This window comes from Fusarium odoratissimum, assembly GCF_000260195.1.
Source record: "Fusarium odoratissimum NRRL 54006 unplaced genomic scaffold supercont1.11, whole genome shotgun sequence".
NCBI classification, from domain to species: domain Eukaryota; kingdom Fungi; phylum Ascomycota; class Sordariomycetes; order Hypocreales; family Nectriaceae; genus Fusarium; species Fusarium odoratissimum.
The window spans coordinates 1,319,872-1,342,295 of NW_022158697.1; the positions used below are offsets into that span (position 1 = coordinate 1,319,872).

The 22,424-nt window shown below is 49.8% G+C and overlaps 10 protein-coding genes across 17 annotated transcripts; 4 read left to right on the forward strand and 6 right to left on the reverse strand.

Annotated features, from left to right (window-relative positions):
• The first annotated feature begins 211 nt into the window (after positions 1–211).
• On the forward strand, positions 212–3,901 carry FOIG_07912 (poly(A) polymerase). Of its 6 annotated transcripts, XM_031207672.1 has the most exons (6): positions 212–929; positions 989–1,730; positions 1,786–2,530; positions 2,600–2,720; positions 2,784–2,886; positions 2,985–3,901. In XM_031207672.1, exons 1-6 carry the CDS (start codon positions 787–789, stop codon positions 3,036–3,038), a joined length of 1,908 nt encoding a protein of 635 aa, XP_031063205.1. In that variant the 5' UTR covers positions 212–786; the 3' UTR covers positions 3,039–3,901. The 6 variants fall into 6 exon arrangements, with proteins under 6 accessions (XP_031063205.1, XP_031063208.1, XP_031063204.1 ...); XM_031207675.1 differs by having other exon boundaries at positions 1,786–2,720; XM_031207671.1 differs by having other exon boundaries at positions 2,784–3,901.
• On the reverse strand, positions 2,745–5,615 carry FOIG_07913 (protein DML1). Its single transcript, XM_031207676.1, has 4 exons — positions 5,248–5,615; positions 4,998–5,197; positions 3,979–4,941; positions 2,745–3,927 (listed from the first exon to the last, which is right to left on the reverse strand). The coding sequence occupies exons 1-4, from the start codon at positions 5,317–5,319 to the stop codon at positions 3,663–3,665; spliced, it is 1,500 nt and encodes a 499-aa protein (XP_031063209.1). The 5' UTR covers positions 5,320–5,615; the 3' UTR covers positions 2,745–3,662.
• Positions 5,616–5,674: 59 nt separating this feature from the next.
• FOIG_07914 (uncharacterized protein) lies at positions 5,675–9,164 on the reverse strand. Its single transcript, XM_031207677.1, has 4 exons — positions 8,259–9,164; positions 7,959–8,206; positions 7,763–7,907; positions 5,675–7,712 (listed from the first exon to the last, which is right to left on the reverse strand). The coding sequence occupies exons 1-4, from the start codon at positions 8,872–8,874 to the stop codon at positions 6,820–6,822; spliced, it is 1,902 nt and encodes a 633-aa protein (XP_031063210.1). The 5' UTR covers positions 8,875–9,164; the 3' UTR covers positions 5,675–6,819.
• On the forward strand, positions 5,712–7,704 carry FOIG_07915 (uncharacterized protein). The gene is made up of 2 exons (XM_031207678.1): positions 5,712–6,019; positions 6,073–7,704. Exons 1-2 carry the CDS (start codon positions 5,821–5,823, stop codon positions 6,519–6,521), a joined length of 648 nt encoding a protein of 215 aa, XP_031063211.1. The 5' UTR covers positions 5,712–5,820; the 3' UTR covers positions 6,522–7,704.
• Positions 9,165–9,354: 190 nt separating the features above from the next.
• Positions 9,355–12,704, reverse strand: FOIG_07916 (uncharacterized protein). Its single transcript, XM_031207679.1, has 3 exons — positions 12,355–12,704; positions 12,192–12,296; positions 9,355–12,123 (listed from the first exon to the last, which is right to left on the reverse strand). Exons 1-3 carry the CDS (start codon positions 12,567–12,569, stop codon positions 11,334–11,336), a joined length of 1,110 nt encoding a protein of 369 aa, XP_031063212.1. The 5' UTR covers positions 12,570–12,704; the 3' UTR covers positions 9,355–11,333.
• Positions 9,388–12,221, forward strand: FOIG_07917 (CMGC/CDK/CDK5 protein kinase). The gene has a single exon (XM_031207680.1). It carries the CDS (start codon positions 9,998–10,000, stop codon positions 10,967–10,969), a length of 972 nt encoding a protein of 323 aa, XP_031063213.1. The 5' UTR covers positions 9,388–9,997; the 3' UTR covers positions 10,970–12,221.
• Positions 12,705–12,795: 91 nt separating the features above from the next.
• On the forward strand, positions 12,796–15,426 carry FOIG_07918 (uncharacterized protein). Of its 2 annotated transcripts, XM_031207682.1 has the most exons (3): positions 12,796–13,055; positions 13,119–13,648; positions 13,706–15,426. In XM_031207682.1, the coding sequence occupies exons 1-3, from the start codon at positions 13,040–13,042 to the stop codon at positions 14,219–14,221; spliced, it is 1,062 nt and encodes a 353-aa protein (XP_031063215.1). In that variant the 5' UTR covers positions 12,796–13,039; the 3' UTR covers positions 14,222–15,426. The 2 variants fall into 2 exon arrangements, with proteins under 2 accessions (XP_031063215.1, XP_031063214.1); XM_031207681.1 differs by having other exon boundaries at positions 12,871–13,648; positions 13,706–15,417.
• On the reverse strand, positions 14,247–15,236 carry FOIG_07919 (uncharacterized protein; the record flags this gene model as incomplete). Its single annotated transcript, XM_031207683.1, has 1 exon — positions 14,247–15,236. The coding sequence occupies one exon, from the start codon at positions 15,234–15,236 to the stop codon at positions 14,247–14,249; it is 990 nt and encodes a 329-aa protein (XP_031063216.1).
• Positions 15,427–15,729: 303 nt separating the features above from the next.
• On the reverse strand, positions 15,730–17,194 carry FOIG_07920 (SAGA-associated factor 73; the record flags this gene model as incomplete). Its single annotated transcript, XM_031207684.1, has 5 exons — positions 15,730–16,127; positions 16,200–16,376; positions 16,430–16,942; positions 16,997–17,119; positions 17,173–17,194. The coding sequence occupies 5 exons, from the start codon at positions 17,192–17,194 to the stop codon at positions 15,730–15,732; spliced, it is 1,233 nt and encodes a 410-aa protein (XP_031063217.1).
• Positions 17,195–17,666: 472 nt separating this feature from the next.
• On the reverse strand, positions 17,667–21,466 carry FOIG_07921 (uncharacterized protein). Of its 2 annotated transcripts, none has more exons than XM_031207686.1 (4): positions 20,078–21,466; positions 19,214–19,984; positions 18,958–19,098; positions 17,667–18,904 (listed from the first exon to the last, which is right to left on the reverse strand). In XM_031207686.1, the coding sequence occupies exons 1-4, from the start codon at positions 20,135–20,137 to the stop codon at positions 18,101–18,103; spliced, it is 1,776 nt and encodes a 591-aa protein (XP_031063219.1). In that variant the 5' UTR covers positions 20,138–21,466; the 3' UTR covers positions 17,667–18,100. The 2 variants fall into 2 exon arrangements, with proteins under 2 accessions (XP_031063219.1, XP_031063218.1); XM_031207685.1 differs by having other exon boundaries at positions 19,172–19,984.
• Positions 21,467–22,424: the final 958 nt, after the last annotated feature.

The window sequence follows — 22,424 nt, forward strand, 5'->3', positions numbered from 1 at the left end:
GCCTCGCCTCGCCCTCCACTGACTGACTGAATGTCTCTCATTGACTGATTGTGTTTAGCGCTAAGGTACGGATATTGCCAGCCATGAATCAATAACAAGTTTTCCTTGCGGCTGTCACTTTATCTGTTTCTAAGCGGACAACTCTTGCCACCTAATCATGCACTACAACGCGTGAACAACATGATTGAATGCTTCAGCCACAGTTAATAAATAGCAAATTGCCCATTTAATTCAGCTCAAACCCACAGATAAAAGCCAGTAATAAGAACTCAACCCCCAGGTTTAGGGTGCCTCAGTAGCCAGGGTCCACTGTTTCAATTACTTACACCCAATCCAGCTTCTGGGCCACCACCGCGTTTGTGCAGCCTCGCGGCGCCTCGTAGTAGTCAGCCAAAAGTCTAACTCTTATTCATTACCTACCAAGTAAAAAAAAAAAACTTGGTCTCTTCATCATCCAGCGAATTCACTCGATATCCTTTACGATCCATCCCTTACCTCTCCGATCCAGCCATTCCCAATATTCGTCTCCATACCAGACACAGAGCACCCTCTTGTCCTGTCCTGTGCCTGGCCTCTCCCTTGCGCTGCTCCCACTGCCCTTGGAGAGGCTTGAAAACCAGCGTATTCTTTTAAACAAGCAACCGTTTGTTGATTCGGCTATCATCCTGTCGCATTGGGATTTGCGATCCTCCCCCCGATACGTTCCTCCCCGGCCTCGGGTTGGTTATTATCCAACCACTGTCGTTCAGCTTACCCCCCATTCCGACGTTTGGATACATTGAAGCTATGGCATCTGAACAGGCTTACGGCGTGACGCCTCCCATTTCCGTTCAACTCCCAACGGAAGCTGAGCTGCGACAATCGGACGCTCTCCTGGAAGAATTGAAGCGTCAAAAAACCTTCGAGAGTCCTGCAGAGACTGCCAAGAGGTGAATGCCAATAAATCTGTCGCACGTGAGCATGTCAAGAACTAACACACTTGTTTTAGAGAAGAAGTCTTGGCCTCGATCCAAACCATTTGCGATGCGTTCGTCCGTCGAGTCGCCCAGGAGAAAGAACCCAAGAACGAGGTCCTCATACGAAATGCAAGAGGCAAAGTCTTCACTTACGGCAGTTATCGCCTCGGCGTCTACGGCCCCGGCTCTGATATCGACACTCTCATTGTCGCACCGAAATACGTGACCCGCGAGGATTACTTCAAGTTCTTCCCAGATCTGCTTCTCTCGATGGCCCCCAAAGATGCCATCACTGACATGGCTGTTGTGACTGATGCTTTCGTACCCATCATCAAGTTTGAGTACTCTGGCATAAGCATTGATTTGATCTTTTCTAGGGTTATTCAGAAGCAACTATCTCCCGATTTCAAAGACCTCAAGGACTCTGGCCTGCTGCGCGGCCTAGATGAGGCAGAGCTGCGATCTCTCAACGGCACACGAGTAACGGACGAGATTCTCACGCTAGTCCCCGAACAGAGCACATTCAAGAATGCGCTGCGAGCCATCAAACTGTGGGCGCAACGGCGTGCTGTCTATGCCAACATCATGGGTTTCCCTGGTGGTGTTGCTTGGGCCATGCTCGTCGCACGCGTTTGCCAGCTCTACCCAAAGGCTACGTTCTCGGTGATTGTTAACAAGTTCTTTTTGGTTATTAGCCAATGGCGCTGGCCGCAACCTGTTCTTCTCAAGCCCATCGAGGGTGGACCTCTCCCTGTTCGAATCTGGAACCCCAAGGTACGTCTAGTTGCATGCGATTTCAATACGCAGAATGCTCATCCTGTTTCTGCAGCTTTACAAGGGTGATACTTATCATCTAATGCCGGTCATTACTCCTGCGTACCCATCCATGTGTGCCACTTTCAACATTACTCGTTCGTCGATGGCGATTATCAACCGAGAACTTAAGCGGGCTCTTCAGATATCTGAGAGTATCATGGTGGGCAAGCGCCCCTGGAGCGATCTTTTTGTCAAGCATACCTTCTTCACCGCAGGTTACAAGTACTACATCTCTGTTACCTCAGCAGCGAAGACAAAGGAGGCCCACACGATCTGGTCCGGTTATGTTGAGTCCAAGGTTCGAATGCTAGTGCAGAAACTTGAGCAACACCAGTCCATTGCTCTAGCCCATGCCTTCAACAAGGGCTATGAACGACAACACCGATGTCACAATCAGGAAGAGATTGAGGCTGTGCAGGAAGGGAGCCTCGATTATCTATGTAAGGAAGACACCGAGCAGACTACTGCTGTTAAGATTGAGCCCGCAGTCGCCGAGCTACCAATCAAGGCTGAAAACGGGGAGAATGGCCATCTCATCACGTCTGAGAATGGTCCGGGTGACGAACAGGTCAAGACCGAGAACGGTGAGAATGGTCGAGTTGTAAAGCCTGAGCCTACAGAAGAGACTGGTCCTATCACGGCCGTGCCTGTCAAACCTGAGACATCCGATGACTCCAAACCAACAGACACTGCGACGGCAAGCGGCCCATCCGACATCTACACAACTACGCACTATATTGGTCTCGAGTTGGCTTCTGGTATGTATACAGCCTGACATGTTTTCGCAAATCCTCGGTGTTTGAGATTTCCCAATACTGACTCAATAGGCGCCAAATCACTTGATCTTTCTTACCAGGTTGATGAGTTCAAGGAACTTTGCACCTCGTGGCAGAAATACAAGGATGATCTGAAAGATGACGTCTCTATTGGTGTTCAACATGTCCGAAAGTGGGTTCAGCAGACGCTTCCAGACATCAACGCACCTTGGCCTGCTGACTTTGACCCGCACAGCTTCAATTTACCAGACGATGTATTCGACGACGGCGAGAAGAAACCCCAGAAGAAGGCTGCAGCTAAGGGCTCAGCAAACGGCAAGAAACGGGGGCCCCCAGAGGTATTTAAGCATCACCGGACGAATTCCCATTGCCGGCCAAGATGCGCTGTTCCAGATGGCACATCCCTCTCAGCTAGGGTATACTAATCCTCGAATAGGAGAATCCTCCCCCAGCGAAGAGACAGCAAGCCTCGGTTGCCGCCGCAGGCTGAGCATGATAGCATATTTCGCGTTCCACACAAAAGTTGGCTCGGAAGAGCTCGACCACAACTCAATTGTGCATCTTGCACTGTATCTCAAAAATATCAAGAATATCGGCAAGTCCATAAGTGGCTGGACGATTAGCATGTGGCTGATCACGTAACTAACATAAGATAAACAAAAAAGTTCGCTTTCAACCAGACTGAACTGCATCAACTACCATGGTAAGTTGGCAGTGCCAGCCTGATGTGTTAATGCATTACTGGCGGCGTTATTTGCGATTGGAAGATTGAATAATCTACATTAATAACAGCAGAAAGAGAGAGAGAGGCACGTGTAGTGCGGGAAGGGCAGCTGGCTAAATCAACATTTTGTGCTTCGCAGCAACATATCTCCAAATTGGGAGCTGTCTAGTCGCCGGGTCGATAACGTTGAAGACCTACAGCAACCTCATATTATATCTGTACCTAGGAAATGGCCATGCTAGATCAATACAAACTTTTTGAGGCTCGATGAGCCTTGGGAGATTTGCTCCAAACCTCTTCTTGTTTTTGTCCCGCGTGTTCCTGAGATGTGAATGGTGCCCGAGATTGCTCGACTCTATTCGGATTTGATGGCTAGCTCTATCAAATGTATCATAGGTCATCGTCGTCATCATCACTGCCACTGAACCAGCCTTCTTGGTAGGCATCCGCCAGTTCTGCGAGTCCGTTACCAAGATCCTCTCTTTCGTTGACTGGCACAAGTCGAGCAGAGTCTGACCGCAAATTTCTGATCCGTTGCACTAATGAGCTGTTTGTCGAGAGTGTGGTTTGCATGCTGACATCAGGATGGCTACTGAGTTGGGGATAGATCTGGGGGTAGGCGTCCAGCAACGGGAATCTGAGAGATGAATCGTATCTAGTCGAGTATCAGTACATAGCAAGTCACATGGTCTAGACAGTAACGTACTTGCGCACAACAGAATTGCCTATCATGGGGCGTTCACCTGGAGCAAGATGTCCAGGAGCGTCTTCATCAAGGTTCCCAAGGGGGTCCAGATCTCGATAAGATCGGAGTTCACCAAAGACATGCTTATGGGCATCCGATCTAGCAATATGCTGTCGACTCCAAGTGCGCCCTATTTGGAAGAAGTCGACATTGATGCGGCTGTCTTCCGATGAGTCTTTTGCAGATGCCAATGACATGTTGATGCTGGCCAGGGGCTGATTGCCATTGACGTTCAGACTCTCAGCCAGGTCGTCTAGAGAACTTGGCTGCTCCGAAGAGCCTTGTACCAGACGTGTAGGCAAGGTGGCTGTTTCGATAGCTGCAGCCATGACAGCAGATGTGTGCCAGGGCGAGCGGCGATCCAACGATACTCCAGCTGATAGGTCCTCTTCGGGTAAAGCCATAGGAACAACTGTCGTTGCCTGCGTGCAGAGCTGCTCGATACTGTGAGCGATGTTCGCAAGGCGTAGTTGGCGCTTTGATCTGGGAATATCAAGCAAGGGGCTTTGAAGACCCCAGGTCCATATGGTTGTCTTTGGGAACTCATCCCTCAACGACTCGAGATATGCGGATGCATAGCCACCCCAAGCATCGTCGATAGTAGTAAAGACCTGTATTCCCTGCATCCTGTCACACTCTTCTGCAAAGGGCCTGAAGTCTCGATCCACGATATCGTGCTCCTTGTCGAGCATCGAGAAGAGCTCTGTGCCCATTGAGAAACGCTCAAAGGGCATGGTAGTCGAGTTGAGCTCAAAGTCATAGAGCTGGACCAGTGAACGTGGATGGAAGTAAACTCGTGAGAAATCGGACCAGTATCTCACATTCGAGGTTGTTAGTTGTGCCGGTTCAGTGCCTGCATCGAGGCTCTGCTGGTACTCGCTTGGATTAATGGGTGCCTGTTTGTGAACGACTGATTGACCTGACCTGAGAGGGTGTTAGCATGGGTGCTGGCCAACAGGATGATCAATCGGACTTCCTACCATAATTCCGCAGGATCTGGTTCGGCTTCAGCTTCATACAGTGCATTAATCTTGCGTAAAGAACCAAAGCCGCCTTTGAGGTCGTATATGACTGTTCGTGGGAGAAATGTTTCTGAGCCATCAGCGCCTAGACCGGCCCGCCAATGAACATTGTGATCTATGGGTGACTTTTCGTCGGCTGAGTATGTAAAGTATGACTCCTATCCTACGGTCAGTGATTGTGTTTTGTGCATGAGCTGTAATATATTACCTGGGCATTCCAGAAGTGAGTGGCCGTATAGTTGCTCAGCTGACCGAGCTGAAGACTGATGATTTCACGCATTTGGGGACCGTGATTATAGAATTTTGTATGCCTTTTATATGTATCATAAGACAGTTGATGCAATCAGAGACCAAGCCTGCGTGTAGAAGTGTGAAATGTCAAAGTTCACATGCGAAGTCTTGATCGATGGAGATATCTGCGACTACATAAGTGCTTACCCTACACGAATATAGTGGATATTTGTGGTTTTCAAACATGCATCTGTTGATACCCTAAGTAGCTTATCTAATCATCAATTCGAGAATTCAATAAAGTATTGGAAAGGTGTATCATCCTGATTGAGTAGGATATTCAAATAGACCAGGGTATTATATCTCATTCTTCTTTGTATGTTGGTCATATGTAGGAGTACGTGTGAGTGTGAGTATTATGTCATTGACAATGGTCGCACTTATACCTCCCTTGCTCTAATACCACGAGACGTTTGGAGCTTAAAATACTCTGATTATTCAACACATCTCATATCATAACACACCAAAACAATAACGTTACTGCCGCATCATGTCACAAGAAACTGCTGCTGTTGATGCCAACGCTAATGCCGGCTTCTGGAAAGAACTCGACTCATGGAAGACACCCGTAGCTAAAGAGGTCGGTCCTACAGTCGAGGTTGGATCTAAAGCGCCCTGGTCTCAACACCTTCGCCTTCCAGACGGGAAACCTACTCTCGTGGTGTTTCTCCGTCATTGTGGATGTCCCTGTATTTTAATCCTTATCATCCCGTTGGTACGATCTGATGCTAACTGTGACTAGTCGCTGAAAAAACATTCAGAGCTCTCGCCGACCTATCCGATAAGGTCCCAGGGGTCCATTGTGTCGCCATCTCGCACTCTTCAGAAGAGGCAACAGACAAATGGCTGCCCCTGGTCGGTGGCACCTGGAACGTCGATGTTGTAATTGATGAAGAGCGCGACTTGTATGCCAAATGGGGTCTCGGAATATCATCAACGTGGCACGCCGTTAACCCTCTCACGCTGTGGAATGTCTTCAGCCTTGGAAAGAATGAGGGCATCTGGAATCGACCAACAGAGAGTGGCTCGCGGTGGCAGACGAGCGGTGCCTTTGCTGTTGATCGCGACGGAACTATTCGCTGGGCTCATGTGGCGAGAACCGCTGATGATATGCCGGATCTCAAGGCTGCCATGACTGCGCTTGGACATCCACCCCCTGAGAATAAGCGCCACTCAAAGCATGAGCATTAGTAGAACTACTGATTGACGAGGTTAGACTTATCTCAGTGTCCATATATGAGCCGAGAAGGGGGCTATCATGTGTCAAAACTAAGCAACGCTGTCACCAGGATTCACAAGATAGGCGGCCGTCAAAGTGCAATTAATATATGCGTGTGATATTTATAGGGTATTTTGTGTCATGATATATTGCTCCAGTATTCGATCCCGCCTCTTGTCCTGGCCTTTGGATTAGAGCATAATGGCGAAGCGAAGACGATGGCGCTGGTCCGTACGTGTTTCAGCAGGCCGTAATACCATGTCTCGCCGTCTAGAAAGACAGGACCATGCTCAGCCGTCCAACCTCTATGTTTCTTCTTCGTGATGCAACAACAGAACACATCCCGTCAGACCAGCCGGTGTGCATGATCTTGGAAGCCACCAAACCAACCAGGCCAACACTGCTCACCATTTCTAGAGCAAGCATCCCTTTCTGCTTGAGACCTCCCCCCATCTCCAAGAGGCCGAGTGGATCCTGGTGCGTAGGTTGAGGAGCTTTCCGTTTCTTGGACTGCGTCTTTTTCTTGCCGTTCCTGGGGACATGGACTAGACTCGACTGCGTTGCCACAGCGTTTGAAATGGCCCTCTCTTCCATCAGATGATATAATCTCTCGGATTGAAGACTCTGTCGCAGGTTATTCGCCCAGTTATAGAGCTCAAGTCGATCCCAGCTCGGGGTCCGCCTGAAGGACCTTAATCTCATGGCCCTCTCCGGGATAGATCGAGAGACTGAGGCTCCGCTCGACAATGCATTTTGAAGCAAGTTATCCCCGTGATCACGTCGCCATTTGATACATTTCACCGCCGCAGAGTGCCGCAATCGAGCGCTACCGTCCAGAGAAAAGATGTGGTCGACGAGTCGGCCCAAGTCTGTAGGCAAAAGCGGTGGGATGTATTCCGAGTCCATAAGGGTACTGGCGTCCATGGTATCGTAGTCTGGCCGGGATTCGGTAGAAACGGCATATACACACTTGGTCTCCTCTGAGTCGTCAGGCCCCTCAAAGGAGAAATAACCAACATCCTTATCAGCCAGACTCTCCACAACTTGCTGTTTGATATGCTTGATTTCCTCTGGTGCAAGCACATCAACCCTAGTAAGAACTGGGATTACGTTAGTCATGCGCTGAGCGCGTTTAATGTACTCGACATCCTCTCGTACAAGGCCTGAAACTCATTAGCAAACGTGGTCGTTAAACGAAACTGGATGAACTTACCGCTGTGAGGAATAAGGTAGAGCAGAGCGTCCACAACTGGCTCGCCGCCAGAGTTGACCAAAGTGAACAGATCCGAATCAGCCATGGGCTTATTCATCAGAGACGTCAAGTGAGATTCGACATAATGAAGATCACGCCACGATCCCTGGGTTATTGTTAGGATGCGACGATGTGAGGTGGCGGTTCAGGTACATACAGAGGCATCTCGTCGGTGGCCGGGGCTTTCAACAAAGCATACATTCCTATCAAGGACATCACCAGTGGTAGAAATCCGCCTCCGTGTTGTCACGGTGAGTTCAGAATCAGATCGCCACCATGGCTGTGGGCGCGAACTGGCGTATGTTTCAGTAGCATGCACTGCACTGCGATTCTCTATCGGATCCATGTGAACGATGTGCTCGCAACGTTCTGCCAGAGTCTTGATGAGAGAAGTTTTCCCAATACCTGTTGAATTTGTTAAAACCGTCACGGATCGGTATTCTGTTCATTTACTTGCCACATTGCCCAGCGACCATAATCTTTAGCTTGCCCAAAGATTTACCCACTTCCGAGAAAGGACGACGTCGTGGAACCATCAAGTTCGGCATGATAAGCTGAGGAACCGTGCTCTGATTTTCTTGATTATCTGCCAGATCTGTTACGGGTAAGGAGACATTATCGTGAATCAAATCGCTATGGGCGTCGATGGAGGGACCTGCTAGGGAGCAGCTTTGCGACGAGATGCTCATGACAGAACCAGAATGCGAAAGACCGATCAGAGAGGGAGTGCTTGGCTGCGACGGTAAATTCAAGGGCTCTTGTTCAACAACAGATTCAACGGAAGAATCGTCTGAGCCGTCTGACTCCGATGCAGGATACGCAGGCTTACGGCCGGTATGAGGAGGCGAACGTCGTTGACGCGGGGTTGAAGGCCGGCGCGAGTTACGACTACACTTGCGCCGATCGCTTTGCTGGCGGAACCGCGGACGAGAGCGATCTCGGCGAGCGTCAAGGTCGGCCTCTGTGGTGATGAAACAGGCAGTAGGCACAGTCGAAGAAGGGCGTACCAAGCTGTCAGGCCGGTCTGAAGACCGAGTGTTGAGAGGATGGTTCGTAGGCAAGACAGGTCTCATTGTTGTATGTGGTTGGAGGGGACCAAGGCAGCGTGCTATGCTATGCTGTGCTTATACGGCGGATACAGGGGTGCTAAGGTGCAGTTCTGATAAGGGGCAAGCTGTCTCTGTTCATGTCACGGCGCCTTGTAGGAGAACAGAAGAACGTATGTAAGGTATGTATTTGAATTCGAAGGCGTAACACAGCGAGGGGCGAGCAGTGAATATGGTAAGAAGTAACACGGGAAACGCGGGATGGATTGATTGTGTAGCTCGATGACGATTGTTTTAAAGTCCAAACTCAGTTGGATGATAAGGTAAGGTAGCCTCAACAAATATCCCGTCGTCTTATTGATTCATGGGGTAGAATGCCATATTCGGTAGGTGGGGGTGCATGGGCCCATTTTACCGGGTGCGCGTGCGCTTAATCTATAGCACTAACATGCCCCCGTGACGGGCTTGAGGCATGATTGACACCCGCTATAAGCACCCATATCGACGGGCAGGTGTAGGCTGAGATCAGTCTCGTAACATCAATACTTTAGATATTTAACAAAAATGGTGAAGAATATTACTATACAGTATATATCACCAACTATTCTGCTCCTGACTAACACCTTCGTTTTCAGTATTTCAATGGCCTACTAGGTATCGGATTCAATAAGTACTAATTCCAGACTCTCTTCCCCTTCCGTCGATCCCTCCAACCCCTCCCTCACAAGGAGACCCTTCCAGCAGCCTCCACTGTTTGGGTACCTACAGACATTCCCTTTCTTTCCCCCCTCCATCCATCACAAAAGTCGCCGCAAGCAAAGGGTGCGACTCCAAAAAAAAAAAGTGAGGCCAACCTGAAGGGCGGAACCCCCAAATACATACTCTATCGTCAAGGGCAGTGTTTGTGAGTCATCAACAAACCCAAAATATCAAGAAATAGCAGCAAACAATAGCCACTGCCCAAAATCCTTCACCTCGCATAATCTTTCTCACCTGCAGATTATCGACAATCCTCTCCAAGTCGCAGTCCCAGGTCCCTCAGTCGAAATTGGTGACACGCCATTATCAGCCAATACCCACCCATCCTCGTTCGCTTTTCAAACCCTACCCGCATCAGATCCCCCAACTGATATCATATCGTACCCTCAACATGGACGGAAAGCGACACCCCAGCTCGTTCCAGCAGCTCGAGAAGCTCGGTGAAGGTACCTACGCCACCGTCTTCAAGGGCCGCAACAGACAGACTGGAGAGCTTGTAGCGCTCAAGGAAATCCACCTCGACTCCGAAGAGGGAACACCGTCGACCGCCATCCGAGAGATTTCGTTGATGAAGGAGCTCAAGCACGAGAATATTGTAGGCCTGCACGATGTTATTCACACCGAGAACAAACTCATGCTCGTCTTCGAGTACATGGACGGCGATCTTAAGAGGTACATGGACACTCATGGCGATCGCGGTGCCCTCAAGCCTACCACCATCAAGTCCTTCATGTACCAGCTCCTCAAGGGCATCGACTTCTGTCACCAAAATCGTGTTCTTCACCGCGATCTCAAGCCCCAGAACTTGCTCATCAATAGCAAGGGCGTTTTGAAGCTCGGCGATTTCGGCCTTGCCCGCGCCTTTGGTATCCCCGTCAACACCTTCTCCAACGAGGTCGTCACCCTATGGTACCGCGCCCCCGATGTTCTCCTCGGCAGCCGAACATACAACACCAGTATCGATATCTGGTCCGCGGGCTGCATCATGGCCGAGATGTTTACCGGTCGACCTCTGTTCCCCGGAACCACAAACGAAGACCAGATCATCCGCATTTTCCGCATCATGGGAACACCAACAGAGCGTACCTGGCCCGGTATCACACAGTTCCCCGAGTACAAGCCTACATTCCATATGTACGCCACTCAAGATCTTCGAAACATCCTCCCGGCGATTGACCCCAACGGTATCGATCTGCTGCAGCGAATGCTACAGCTTCGTCCGGAACTGAGGATCAGTGCCCATGATGCCCTTCAGCACGTTTGGTTTAACGACCTTATGATGCACCCTCAGCAGCAGGCTCTCCAAGCGCAGGCTCGCGGATACCCCCAGGCTGTTCCCACTCAAGGTTTCGAGGCGTATTAGAACTTGCCCCAACCCCCAGTGGCGGGAGACCAAGATTTCTAGTTTTGCCTGCGTCATGATCACAGCGTTTTTGAATCGAGCTGTTTCAGTAACAGCGTCTCACTGCAAACCAAAAGAAGAAAATACCGGAATATTACGTGACGACTATTTCTCAGCACGATGGAGTTAAGGGTCAGCATGAATTAGACAGGACAGGAGAGATATTGGATCTTGGGACAGCAGCGTGTGTCGGTGTCTTGATTCGTCATTTATTGTTTTATTCCTGTCAACAACTAATGTTGAGTATGAATACCTTAGTCTTGGGTGGTTTGACCCTCCTTGTTTTAGTCTATAATTCTACGAGCGAAATGTATGACATTTATACTCATGGGCGTTCTCTTGGCCCATGTCTGTTAACAAGACTGCCATCGACTGGGCTCTTGAATTTTGTGCGGAGAGGATCTTTGGCCCATGTTTCTGCGAGAGCCGGTGCTTCGTCCTTTTCTGCAGGGAACCCTGCGCTTTCTCGTAATTTCTCGACCTCGTCTCTTACTCTCCTGGCCACCGATATTCTTAACTCAGTAGCCTCTGGGCCATTTCGGAGAAGTTCTGGGTCACCTTTCGCAACAAGTTTGCGCCATGCTGCCCGCTGGTGACCAAAGAGCTGGTCGACATCTGTCGGCTCACCTATCACTATCTTCACGGTCTTTCCAATACGAGGCGCCCATCTGGGCCATCCTCTATCCTCGGCCATAATGTGCTGGGTACCATGAACGAACATGGGGATGAACTCTGGAGCCGGATCAGATTCGAGAATAAGTCGAGATACACCCCATTTGAAGTAGCGCAATCCGCTATCCGGACTTTGGTGACAACAAGCCTCTGGAAACACGTGGACCCAGGCATTTCGATAGGCTGGGTAGGCAGATGGCGCTGGAAATTGATCAACGCCGTTGGTAGAGAAGAAGAGCGGTTGAGGAACTGCAGGAGGTCTTGTTGAAGCAGGAGTTGCAGAGAGAGGAGAGTCGGAGGCTGTAGACCATGAAGCTGGTGATGAGCCGGATAGTAGCTTGATAGCCTGTGCCATGGTTGGCTGGTATAGACCACCATAAGGAGAGTACCATAATCTGTGAGTGGGCAGAACCTGACCAAGACTGAAGAATGTCGATGTGGCTCTGTTATTTGTGTTGTTAGCTAAATGTTCACTCACTCACTCTCATACAATGGTCTTCTCAAGACTTACTTATTCTTGAAACATATATCATGCGCCCCAAGACCCCATCTCATGTTGACTGCGTCAAAGAAGTACCGCATTGGTAGCATGCCCCAAATAAGAGGATCATCAAGTCTATATGCATGGCAGATGGTTAGCAAATGAACAGTAATGTTGAATCGACATGGCATACACTGCTACATGATTACATACAGTGAGCAGCCCGCGCTCACGCCCTTCTCTTTTCCTACGATCAAGAACCCCCAGAAGCCCTTCTAGGCCTGTAACCTCGAGAGTATTGAAGCCGTTCATGAATACTCTTGAGAATGCGCCAACTGAGCCCATGACAGTCGCCGAGGCAATGCGCCATGGCAGACTTGGCTGCGCAGGAGGATCTGAATCTGACATGGTAACGACAGTCTTGAGAAGATATCAAATTATCATTGTGAAACAGAGACAATATTGTAACGCGAGTATTCGTTAAATGGAAAAAGACAAGTCTAGACAAGTGCTTTACACGAGTATTTGATCGGAGAGAAGCGGCTCATAATAGACCCACCTCCAACTTTTTTCCTGTTTGCTTACCCTGTAGAAATGACATGGGATTCCTAGAATGGGCAGGACAGGTTAGGATTAGGCATGTGCTGGGGTTGCATTGCAACTAAGTTAAGTTAAGTTGACGTCTACCTCAACGTTTATTTGAACATCTATCACTTCAAACTTGTTCTTGTCGTTCGTAGGCGAGTATCACTGGGGAAAACTAGTCTTTCTCAATCACATCGAAATCAGATTTACGAGCTTCGGGACACTGCGACATTAAATTCCCCTATACCAGCTTCTATCAACAATAACGGAGCTCTCCCAAGCCAGATAACATCATGGTATCAGCACACAGTACGTTCCTTATGATACCATCACAACTGCTGTCTTACCAAACTAACCCAATTAATCAATCAGGTAAACGGAACACCTCCCGTCCAGTCTTCACCTCTCACGAACGCGCCCTCGCAAAATCCCACTGGTCATCTTCGTCCGCTCGCCTCCACCGCGACTCATTCCTCCCATTTGGTTCCTGTGGTCTGTGTCTCAACATCGCCCGCGATCCCGTCTCATGTCGACGCGGCGATATATTCTGCCGTGAATGCGCACTATCGAACATACTCACGCAGAAGAAGGATATCAAACGCGCCCAGAAGGCACGCGCCGCTGCTGAGGAAGAGGCCGCTAAGCAAAAAGCGCACGAGGATGAGCTGGATCGCGAGCGCACCATTCAAGATTTTGAGTTGACGCAGGCTGGTCTCGACCGCAAGAACAAGGCAAACGTAACCAAGACCGACGATGAAAAGGTGGATGCGACGATCAGCGATTCGAACTCGCAAGCTTTGGTAGTAGGTACGAAGCGTAAGTTTGAACTCGACAAAGACGAACTGGATCGCTTTGCGCGCGAGGACAAGGTCAAAGCCAGGAAAGCGCTGGAAGAGGAAAAGGTAGGAATCTCAACCCTACAGTGGTGTAGTATTCCGTGTTGACTCCCTATCGTACAGGCTGCGAAACCACATCTCCCATCATTCTGGACTCCATCGCTTACACCAGACGCCCAATCAAGCAAACTCCCACCAGTTGCGAAGAAAGACAAGACCGTACCAACATGCCCAGCATCTGCATCCGACAGTCCCCACCCTATTACCATGCAAAATCTCATCACAATTAACTTCAACGAAGAGGAAACGTCAAAGGGCAAGCAGAGGACTTGCCCGTCATGCTTAAAGATGCTCACAAACGCCTCCAATCCCATGATGACCAAAGAGTGTGGTCATGTTTTGTGTCACAGTTGCGTTAAACAGTTTATGATCCCATCATCCAGAAATACATCTTCTGAGGATGTTCCACCCCTGACCTGCTACGTCTGCGACGTACCTCTGACCTCCAAGTCACACAAGACAGATACAGCCCCTGGCTCTTCGATACCTGGCTTGATAGCCCTCCAGTCCGAAGGGACAGGCTTTTCAGCTCACGGAGGAAACACCGTGGAGCGATCGAGCGTCGCTTTCCAATGTTAAGAATCTCGCACTGAACCACATCCCATCACTTCATCCGCAGCCTTCGCTGTCGCAAGTAGGGCAACAGCATCATAAACCATACACGAACAACAAACCGATGAATAACACCCTTGGTGAGCATTGTCAATCCGTGACTGAAGAAGCTCTTGAGAAGCTCTCCCTGAAGTCCAGCGTAGAGTGCTTTCATACCCTCGTTGGTAATGATGCGAATAATGACGCCAAATATGGACTGATTGAGAAGATCAAGTATCCTCCGCAGTATATGCTTGCGCTTCGAATTTCCGCTCTGCCCTTTCTCCACATCAGCATCCGCCGTGCTCACCGAGCTACCCGCCATTTGAAGGCGCGTCTTGCCTGTCTGGAAAGGATATGTGATGGCAGTGGCAGTAGCTTTGCTCGAGGCGGCAATCAAGAAGGCGATCCATGCCACTGGAAAGTCCTCTTCTTCGAGTGCTGGTAAGATCCGCGCTGCCAGCCGTCGATTGACAAAGAAGGTGATGCTGGGATTCAGAGTGAGCATCAGGGTAGCCGAATAGCCAGACCAGAGACCAAGCAATCCGCTTTCTTTTCGAATCTCGGAGAGAATATCCATAAGCGACTGCTCACTCCCCAACATCTGCTTCCTCGTGACAACATTCGAAATGGGGGTGGTGAGAGCCCTGGCACACCCTCCAGCGACGGCGCCCACAAGAAGCTCTTCGACAATCTTGGGTTTGCGATGTCGAGGGCGTAGATAGTTGTAGAAGCCAAAGAATAGAAAACTATCCACGACCGACTTGGCCACATCTGTTCCTAGTCCACTGTACAGTGCCTTGATCCCTCCTTCGTTGGCGGGGATGCCTTTGAAAGCTGAAATGACACCATCGTAGTCGCCTGTAGAGCCTCCCGTCTTTCGCTGCGCCTTGAGTCGAGTCGTAACCAGGTCCAATGGGTACAGAGATGCTGTTGATATGGCTGTCCCTACAGAGCCAGATACGGCGTGGCCAAGGGCATTGAGAGCCTGCTGAGACGACATTGTAACAAGATCAAGATAATGAGAATGCTCATCAATGCCGTGAAACGAAGTGATGATAGCTGAAAGGCACGCGCACCTGCATGATGTGAAGGAAGAGTCGCGAGCAAGGCAACATGGATGTTGAGCCGCATGTAAGTAGCCCTGGTATTATAGCAGGACAGGACGGGACCGTAATAATGAGCGACGCGCGCTATCGCATTCAAGACGTCATAAGCCAACCTCGGCGCGGCCCCACCATCCAGTTACCGCATGTGACCCATGTTCCGAGGCATGACGGGTATACTTAGAGATGGGACACTCATAACATTATTGATATCTCATACAAAAGTAAAGTCTTCCAGACCCCGCTGTACAATACTCCTCGTCACAAACAATAAACAGCGTTTGGTATCTCCTCCAAGAATGGTCCGTTGTACAATCGACCTTGATACGCTTCCAGAGAACGTGTGTTGGTTCTGTTTTCAACCCTTTACCTGGCCTGCAAGGTTTCATTCTATGCTCTGCTTGAAACTGATGGTTGTCTTTGAGGTGTGAATGTTGCTGTCGTCCGCCCAGCATTATTGAAACCCGCAGTAATGTCTATCTCTCCTGGAGCATCTTCTGAAGCGGGTTGTAGCCCAGGATGGCCCTCGGGAAGCTTCTGTGCTCCAAAACCAGTGACTGAAAAGATATTTGTCCTTCCACCATTGGTGGCCATTTGAAGCTGTTCGTGTAATCTTGCGAGCTGGTATTGTCGTTTTATGGGAGTGAAGGTGGGTTGTGGTATTAAAGGTTGAGGGCGCCATTGTGATAGAGCACCCATCACGGCCGTTGTTTCTTCGTCGGAGTCGACAGGCCCGTTATTGGCTTCGTCTTCATCTTCTATCGGCGCGTTGGCATCAAGCGCTGCCTCTGTTGGAGTAAATTGTTAGTCGTGTCCAGGCAGGGAGTACTAGTGAAAGGGTGGACTAGATCAAGACTTACTCTGCTGCTTCGCTTGATTCTTCTTCTGGTACGCGGCAAGAAGCATATCGTATGGCAAAGATCTTCCTGCGACTGCGCGCTTCGCTCCCATACTATGGCTCTTACATGTCAATGATCTTGCGCATGGCTGTCCATTGGGCAACAAGACACCACACTGCCGCTCCACGTCCACAGGTCCTAGCATCAGTTTTAGTGCAAGTCTCTCAAGAGACCCGTGATCAGTATCTCACCTTTTGGCTTGGGGACCTTGGCTTTCGGCTCATCCTTCTTCTTCTTATTCTTGGGTCCCTTGTCTGGATCACCATCGGCCTTGCGCTTCTTCCCCTTCTTATCGTCTTCGGGTTTCTTACCCGCGGCCTTTTTGGCAGTCTTGCTTCCAGTCGCTTTCTTTTCAGCTGAGATTCCGTCGTCGTCACTGTCGTCGTCGCCCCGCTCAACCCCATTCTCTTCGTCCTCTTTCCGTTGTTCTTCTTGTCTTGCTGCCTCTTTTGCCCTTTCTCTTGCTTCGCGAGCTTCTTTCTTTCTTTGAGCCTTCTCTTTCTTTAACCGCAGGCATTGCGCAATATGCGCCTTGGCGGCCGTTTTCAAAACGCTCTTCTTACAGTGCTTGCATTGTTGCAGGTCGGGGCTATCTTCGAGGGGTCGTCCTGTCGCAAAGGTTTCGCGGGAAGTTTCGTCGAGTTCGTTTACAACAGGACCTGGTGAGGGCGCACCCACAGGTGAGGCGCCGTTCTTCTTCTTGTCTTGGGAACATTAGCGGCTTCGCCAAGATTGTATAGGATGACCCCAGTACATACTGTTACCCTCAATTACACTACCATCCATCCAGTTTCCAGGTTTGCTGTGTTTTGGCGCTGGTTTCTTCAGCTTGATCTTTCCGTTCTTGTTCTTGGATGCGACTTTGATCGTGCCGTCATCGCCTGCAAGCTGGGTGTTAGTCTAATGCAGTCGCGCATGTGTAAAGTCGCGTTACCTTTTCGGGCATCCGTCCCCATGATGATTGAAGTCAGCGACTAGTATAGTTGCTATTGTAGTTAAACAGTTTCCTTCGTATCGATGATGAAATTTGCTTTGATGGATCGCGAATAGTCTGGCTTTGAAAGGGATGGTCGTCGCGATAAGGCTGGGCTGGGTATGGATGTTATGGTGGAGTAGAAGGTGTGGCTGCCTTAATGATACACGTGCCTGAGCCAGGGTCGGCCCACGCCTACACTATTTCTCCGGGGGTTTAGTCAGATCCCCACTAATATCTGGGGAAGAGCCAGGCTCTCATGAATGGAAACAGATAAGCACCAATGATAACCAGGTTTTTGAATTCAGGGTGAGATAAGGTTAGATGATCAATTTTAGAGACTACTGACAAGATCAAAGGATTGTAGAATAGTACCAAATTGCTACTTAGCACTAATATGATGCCTCGACAAAGAGTCAGGGCACCTGTTTCTGAAATCGTCCATCTAATGGGCCAGTGAGTGTGTTAATGATTTTGAATAGTATAAAATGTCTGAGCCATGGTCATTTCCATTAAGCTCTGATAATACTATAGACAAAGAAAGAGTTTATCAACATAAGTTGTGTAATATAAAGGCCTCAGGTGCGAGTAGCAACACTGAGGCTGAGAAGTTATCATGTCTACCACAAGCATAAGTGGCCATGCACCCAATATTCGTTAACCATAACCTTCCGTGAACCTAAAAGTCCAGATGCAATACCCAAACCAGCCAACTCCGGGTGAAGAACGACGCTCGATGTCAGTTTTTCTACCCCTAGGTACCCAAAAGAAGAAACTCGATGTCAATGCAGCCCACAAAGCCAGTAAACACCGAACAAGATGCATTCGTACTGTCCCAGACATTCCATGATTTTATTCATAACCACACCGATGCCTGGGCGAGTTATCATCACCGCACACTGCTTTCGATCACTTCCTTCTTTATCTTCAGCGAGTCACGATATGCCTTCATGGTGTCCATCATGCACTTGGCATGAAGAATACCCATATCACTCCATATACACTCCATCACTGCCACAACCCAGTCCCAGTATGCTTCTGGGACACCAGGAGCACAGGCAGCAACTTGAAGGTGAAATAGAACAACGGGAAGCCCAGCAGAGCCAGAGCCCGCCCCTCCTGGTCTCTCGACTGGTATGGCAGCCTTTTCGGTGAGAAGCGGGTGTCGCCAATGTGTTGGGGTGCTCACGAGAGTGTCGCGGGCGAGTTTTCTAACGATCTCGTATCGATGTCCGTATTCGGCCAGCGAGATCAAGGGCGCGCTAGATTTGGGGTACGCCTTGATGAATTCGATAATTGCCTGATTCAAGAGAGTACGCGCCCATCGGTAGTGTCCATACATCCGTGCAACAAACATGTCGAAATAGACATGACACGCGCCATCGAATACCGCAGCTGGTGGTAGGTGTTCCGCTTTCTCTTCGCGAAATCGCCAAGTAGGTCCAAGATTTCGTTCCCAACTAAGGAATGACTCGTCGATATCTAATAATTGCTTCAAGGTGGACACTGTGATAGAACGACCGTCGACCAGAGCATGAGTCTTGATGTATGTTGAGACCTGAATGAATCGCCCAATTAATGGGCCGAGATCGGTAGCAGGATGATCGGCTGGGTCAAGGAGGGTTCTTGCAAACGAAATCCATTCGAATAGGGGGTCCGGCAGGGGTGTTGCGGACATGTGAGCAGGTATAAACTGAGCAACTATGTGAGTAAATTGGGACGATGTGCTTAGAAACCATGACATACAAGAGAATAAGACATTTGTACCATGGCACGAACACCGAGGAAAGCGGCCGCTGGCATAGGTAGCCATCGTCGCAATAGAGCAAGCCCGCCCATAACGTGCGCATGAACGTGCCCTAGTCCTTGATAGGCTCCTTTGACAAGCTGGAGACGGGTGTTAGCATATCAAAAGCCAAGACTGGACAGGAGAATGGTAGATCGGGGAGATGGGGCTGACCATGCGGGTGTGTTGGCTAGCATTAGGGGTCGGGGCACAAACCTCGAACATGGCAAGCATGACGACGGAGCGCATCGTGACCTCAAAATCCGGCATGCTCGAGGTCTGTACGAGGCGGCCAGTCTGGCGCAAAGCCAACCCATATTGTTGACGGGCTATCGTCATCATGCTGGGATCGTCTTTGAGATTGGAAAGGCTAGCGAGGCCAACCGCGGCCATTACGTCTTGAACAGCAGGGTCCCATAGCCATTCCGTGTGTGACAAATCGCCGGGGGACCTGGGCTCATCTGGATGGCCTATTAGGTAACGGTTGACATAGAACTGAACGCCCTGCTCCTCGAGACTTGGATCGATTGGCGGCGAAAGCCTTGGTGGTCGTATAACGATAGGCTGTACAGTGGAAACATTTGAGGTCGTATGATATAAAGATGAAGCGGGAGATTGAGGGGTCGGCGATGGTGTTTGCTGGCTCGCAGTTGAAGCAGGAGACGTTGGCCAGCCATCTTTGAATGATTTGTAGGAGGATGCTATTGCTGCGGGACCAGGATAGCTGTGTAGAGATGTTATAGAGGAAGAAGCAGAAACGGAAGAGGCTTGTGTAGAGCTGTTGGACGAGTAAGAAGAGGCCAGAGAGCTGGAGGATGTTTGTGTTGATAGGCCCTCAGAGGATTCGCCAACACCCCATTGTGCATGTGCTTTTTGTATCACCTTGCTGCTCTCGTCACGAAACATGAGGGAGAGCTGGTCACGATAACCAGGGCACTTTTTCCCAACCCGAATACATTGTGAGCATTCCGGTTTGATTTTGTCACACTGTTGAGTAGAATTGCCAATTAGTTAAAGCCCATGAACTACTGTATGTGTGGAGAAACGCAGGTCGTGGATGACTCCAGCGGATTAACTCACCTTGATACGTCGCACGCGACAGTTCTGGCAGCCCTGAGAGGCTTTCCCACAGTAGACCATGGTCGCTGAGGGCTTTTGAATCACGACGGTGTCTTGCCGAGAGCTGGACACCGTCGATAATCGATAGGTCCGGGGCAGTGAGATCGGTAGCACGGTGACGGAGTTCGTGGAGGCGGGTGGGTACCGGATATACCCTGATTCCAATATATAAGTAGTGATGGAGATAGCAATTGCGCTCGCCCAATGCCACAGGCTATGAAACAAGTAGCGAACCGCTATTGGAAACCTGGGTCAGTTTGTTGATTGAAACCCTGACAGTCGTGTGTTGCATCAGAGCTTGAAACAATAGGGGCGGTAGATCGGAAGAAAAGGCCAGGTAAATGAGCATCGCCAAGTTGAAGAATGGCAGAAATGCAGTGGGAAAGTGATAGGATGGTTAATAACGTCGAATAGCTGCCTCAAGAAATAAGTCCCATCCCGAGTAGGTAACGCGACGAATCGCGTGTAGATTGACCTTGTACTGCTTGCGCTGGCTGTCTCAGCCACTCATCCAGCCCAGAAGCCCAAGGCACAACTTGCTCACTCGCAATTCTGACGCTACCGCTGCCGCCCGTGGCGAAGAGACCTAGAATAGGGAGCGCTGTCGGATGGGCCAGTATCCAAATCCAGTAGGGGACCAGCCGGTGTTGGTGCTGGTACTGGTGCTGGATCACAACGGTCACAACGGGTAGACAGATGTTAGACAAGCCCGTTGTGTTTCCGATACGTAGGGGTGTCCCGCAGCCCAGGGAGCCGGAACTGGAATCGGGACGAGAGGAAAAGGAGCGAGAGGGGAATATGTTGACGTGAAATTGGCGGGGAATTAACTTATGGCCAAGGTAGAGAATAGATGTTTACTTTTGTCGGCACATGTGAGTGAGTTCAGCCAGTCCTCTCCCGTGATTGATTGATTGCGACGAGACCGAGTCAAGGCCAGGACCAGGGCCTAGAGGCTGGTGCTGTGCGGAACTGGCCTGTCTTGGATATTATCGAGTAAGGGTAGGTAGTTGGTGCGGAGAAAGGGTTGGCAGACTGTGTACGGTATATGGTATGGTAGGTATGGGTTGAGGATGGGAGTGATCTAAGACGAAATAGACATGACGTCCATATAGAGAACAGCCTAATAGTATGCCCCGTCGGACTTTATGGGAAATACTGTCAGAAAAGTCGTTGAAAGATTAAAGATCAAGCAAGGATGAGAGTCTAAGTATGGTAAAGTAGAGGACGGAAACGGAAGCCATCCATGGATGATGGGAGGTAGGTGCTCAGACGGGACAGCCCAAGTAGTGGACCCGGCGTCCTAATTAGACTGCCTAGAACTAGGTACCTATAACTAATAGGCACTACTAACTGCTAGCTACAGCTACAGCTACAGCTAGGTACAGCGGCAGTGCAAAATGCTTGCCGAACCGACCTAAAGCCGTGGGCACTCGCCGCATCGTATCGTATCGTACCGTACCGTATCACACAATCTATGATATTGAAATTTCAAGCTGTCAGGATTTTAATTAATGTGTGGACCCGAATCAATGCTACCTCTGACGGTTGTATCGAGGGAATTACCCATCGATCATACCTCATCTCGGCGATCGTCAGCCAGCATTGTTCAACTCCAACCCATTCGATGGCAACGTAGCTGACCGAAATCCGCACGGAGATCAGGAGCTCAGCTTCTGCCCGAGGTCATCACAAAAGCCCAAGCCCAGGATGATACCGACATCCTGGATACTGGGAAAGTCCTTGAAGGTCTCAATGAGGGAATGGGGGCCTCTAGACTATCGCTCAAAGTGGACTGCCAGGACTGCGTGATGTGGTGCGAAGTGCCACTTTGGATGGTCTAGGCCAACAGGGACCACCTTGCTATTGATCACAACTCACAACTCACAACTCGGGAGGGGAAATTTGAAAGGATGAAGGTTTGCAAGGTGATGAGAAAGGTGGAGGTGTCATAAAAGGGGGACACAGAGGCAGCCATACGGGATCATTGGAGGGTAAGTTGGAACTAACGTTAGTCTTAGATGGACGTTTTTCTCGATGGTTTCTGATAAGTTAGGGGTTCCAGTATGGAAAACCTTACCCGCACGAGCTGAACTGTATGAGAAACAGGAAGGATAACCCAGCCAGGCGAAGCTTTTAAGCTCTGGTCGCCAATAGTAAGGAGGCAGGGGAATGTTGATTGCGGAATGGTCCATATTGCCGTTACCATGGGAGTGGGTAAGGCTGCAAGATACTTACCAGGAGACCAGATGAAAATGGAACGGCAGATGTTATCTGTTGCTTACGATATCAAAACACGGCACGGCAGAGA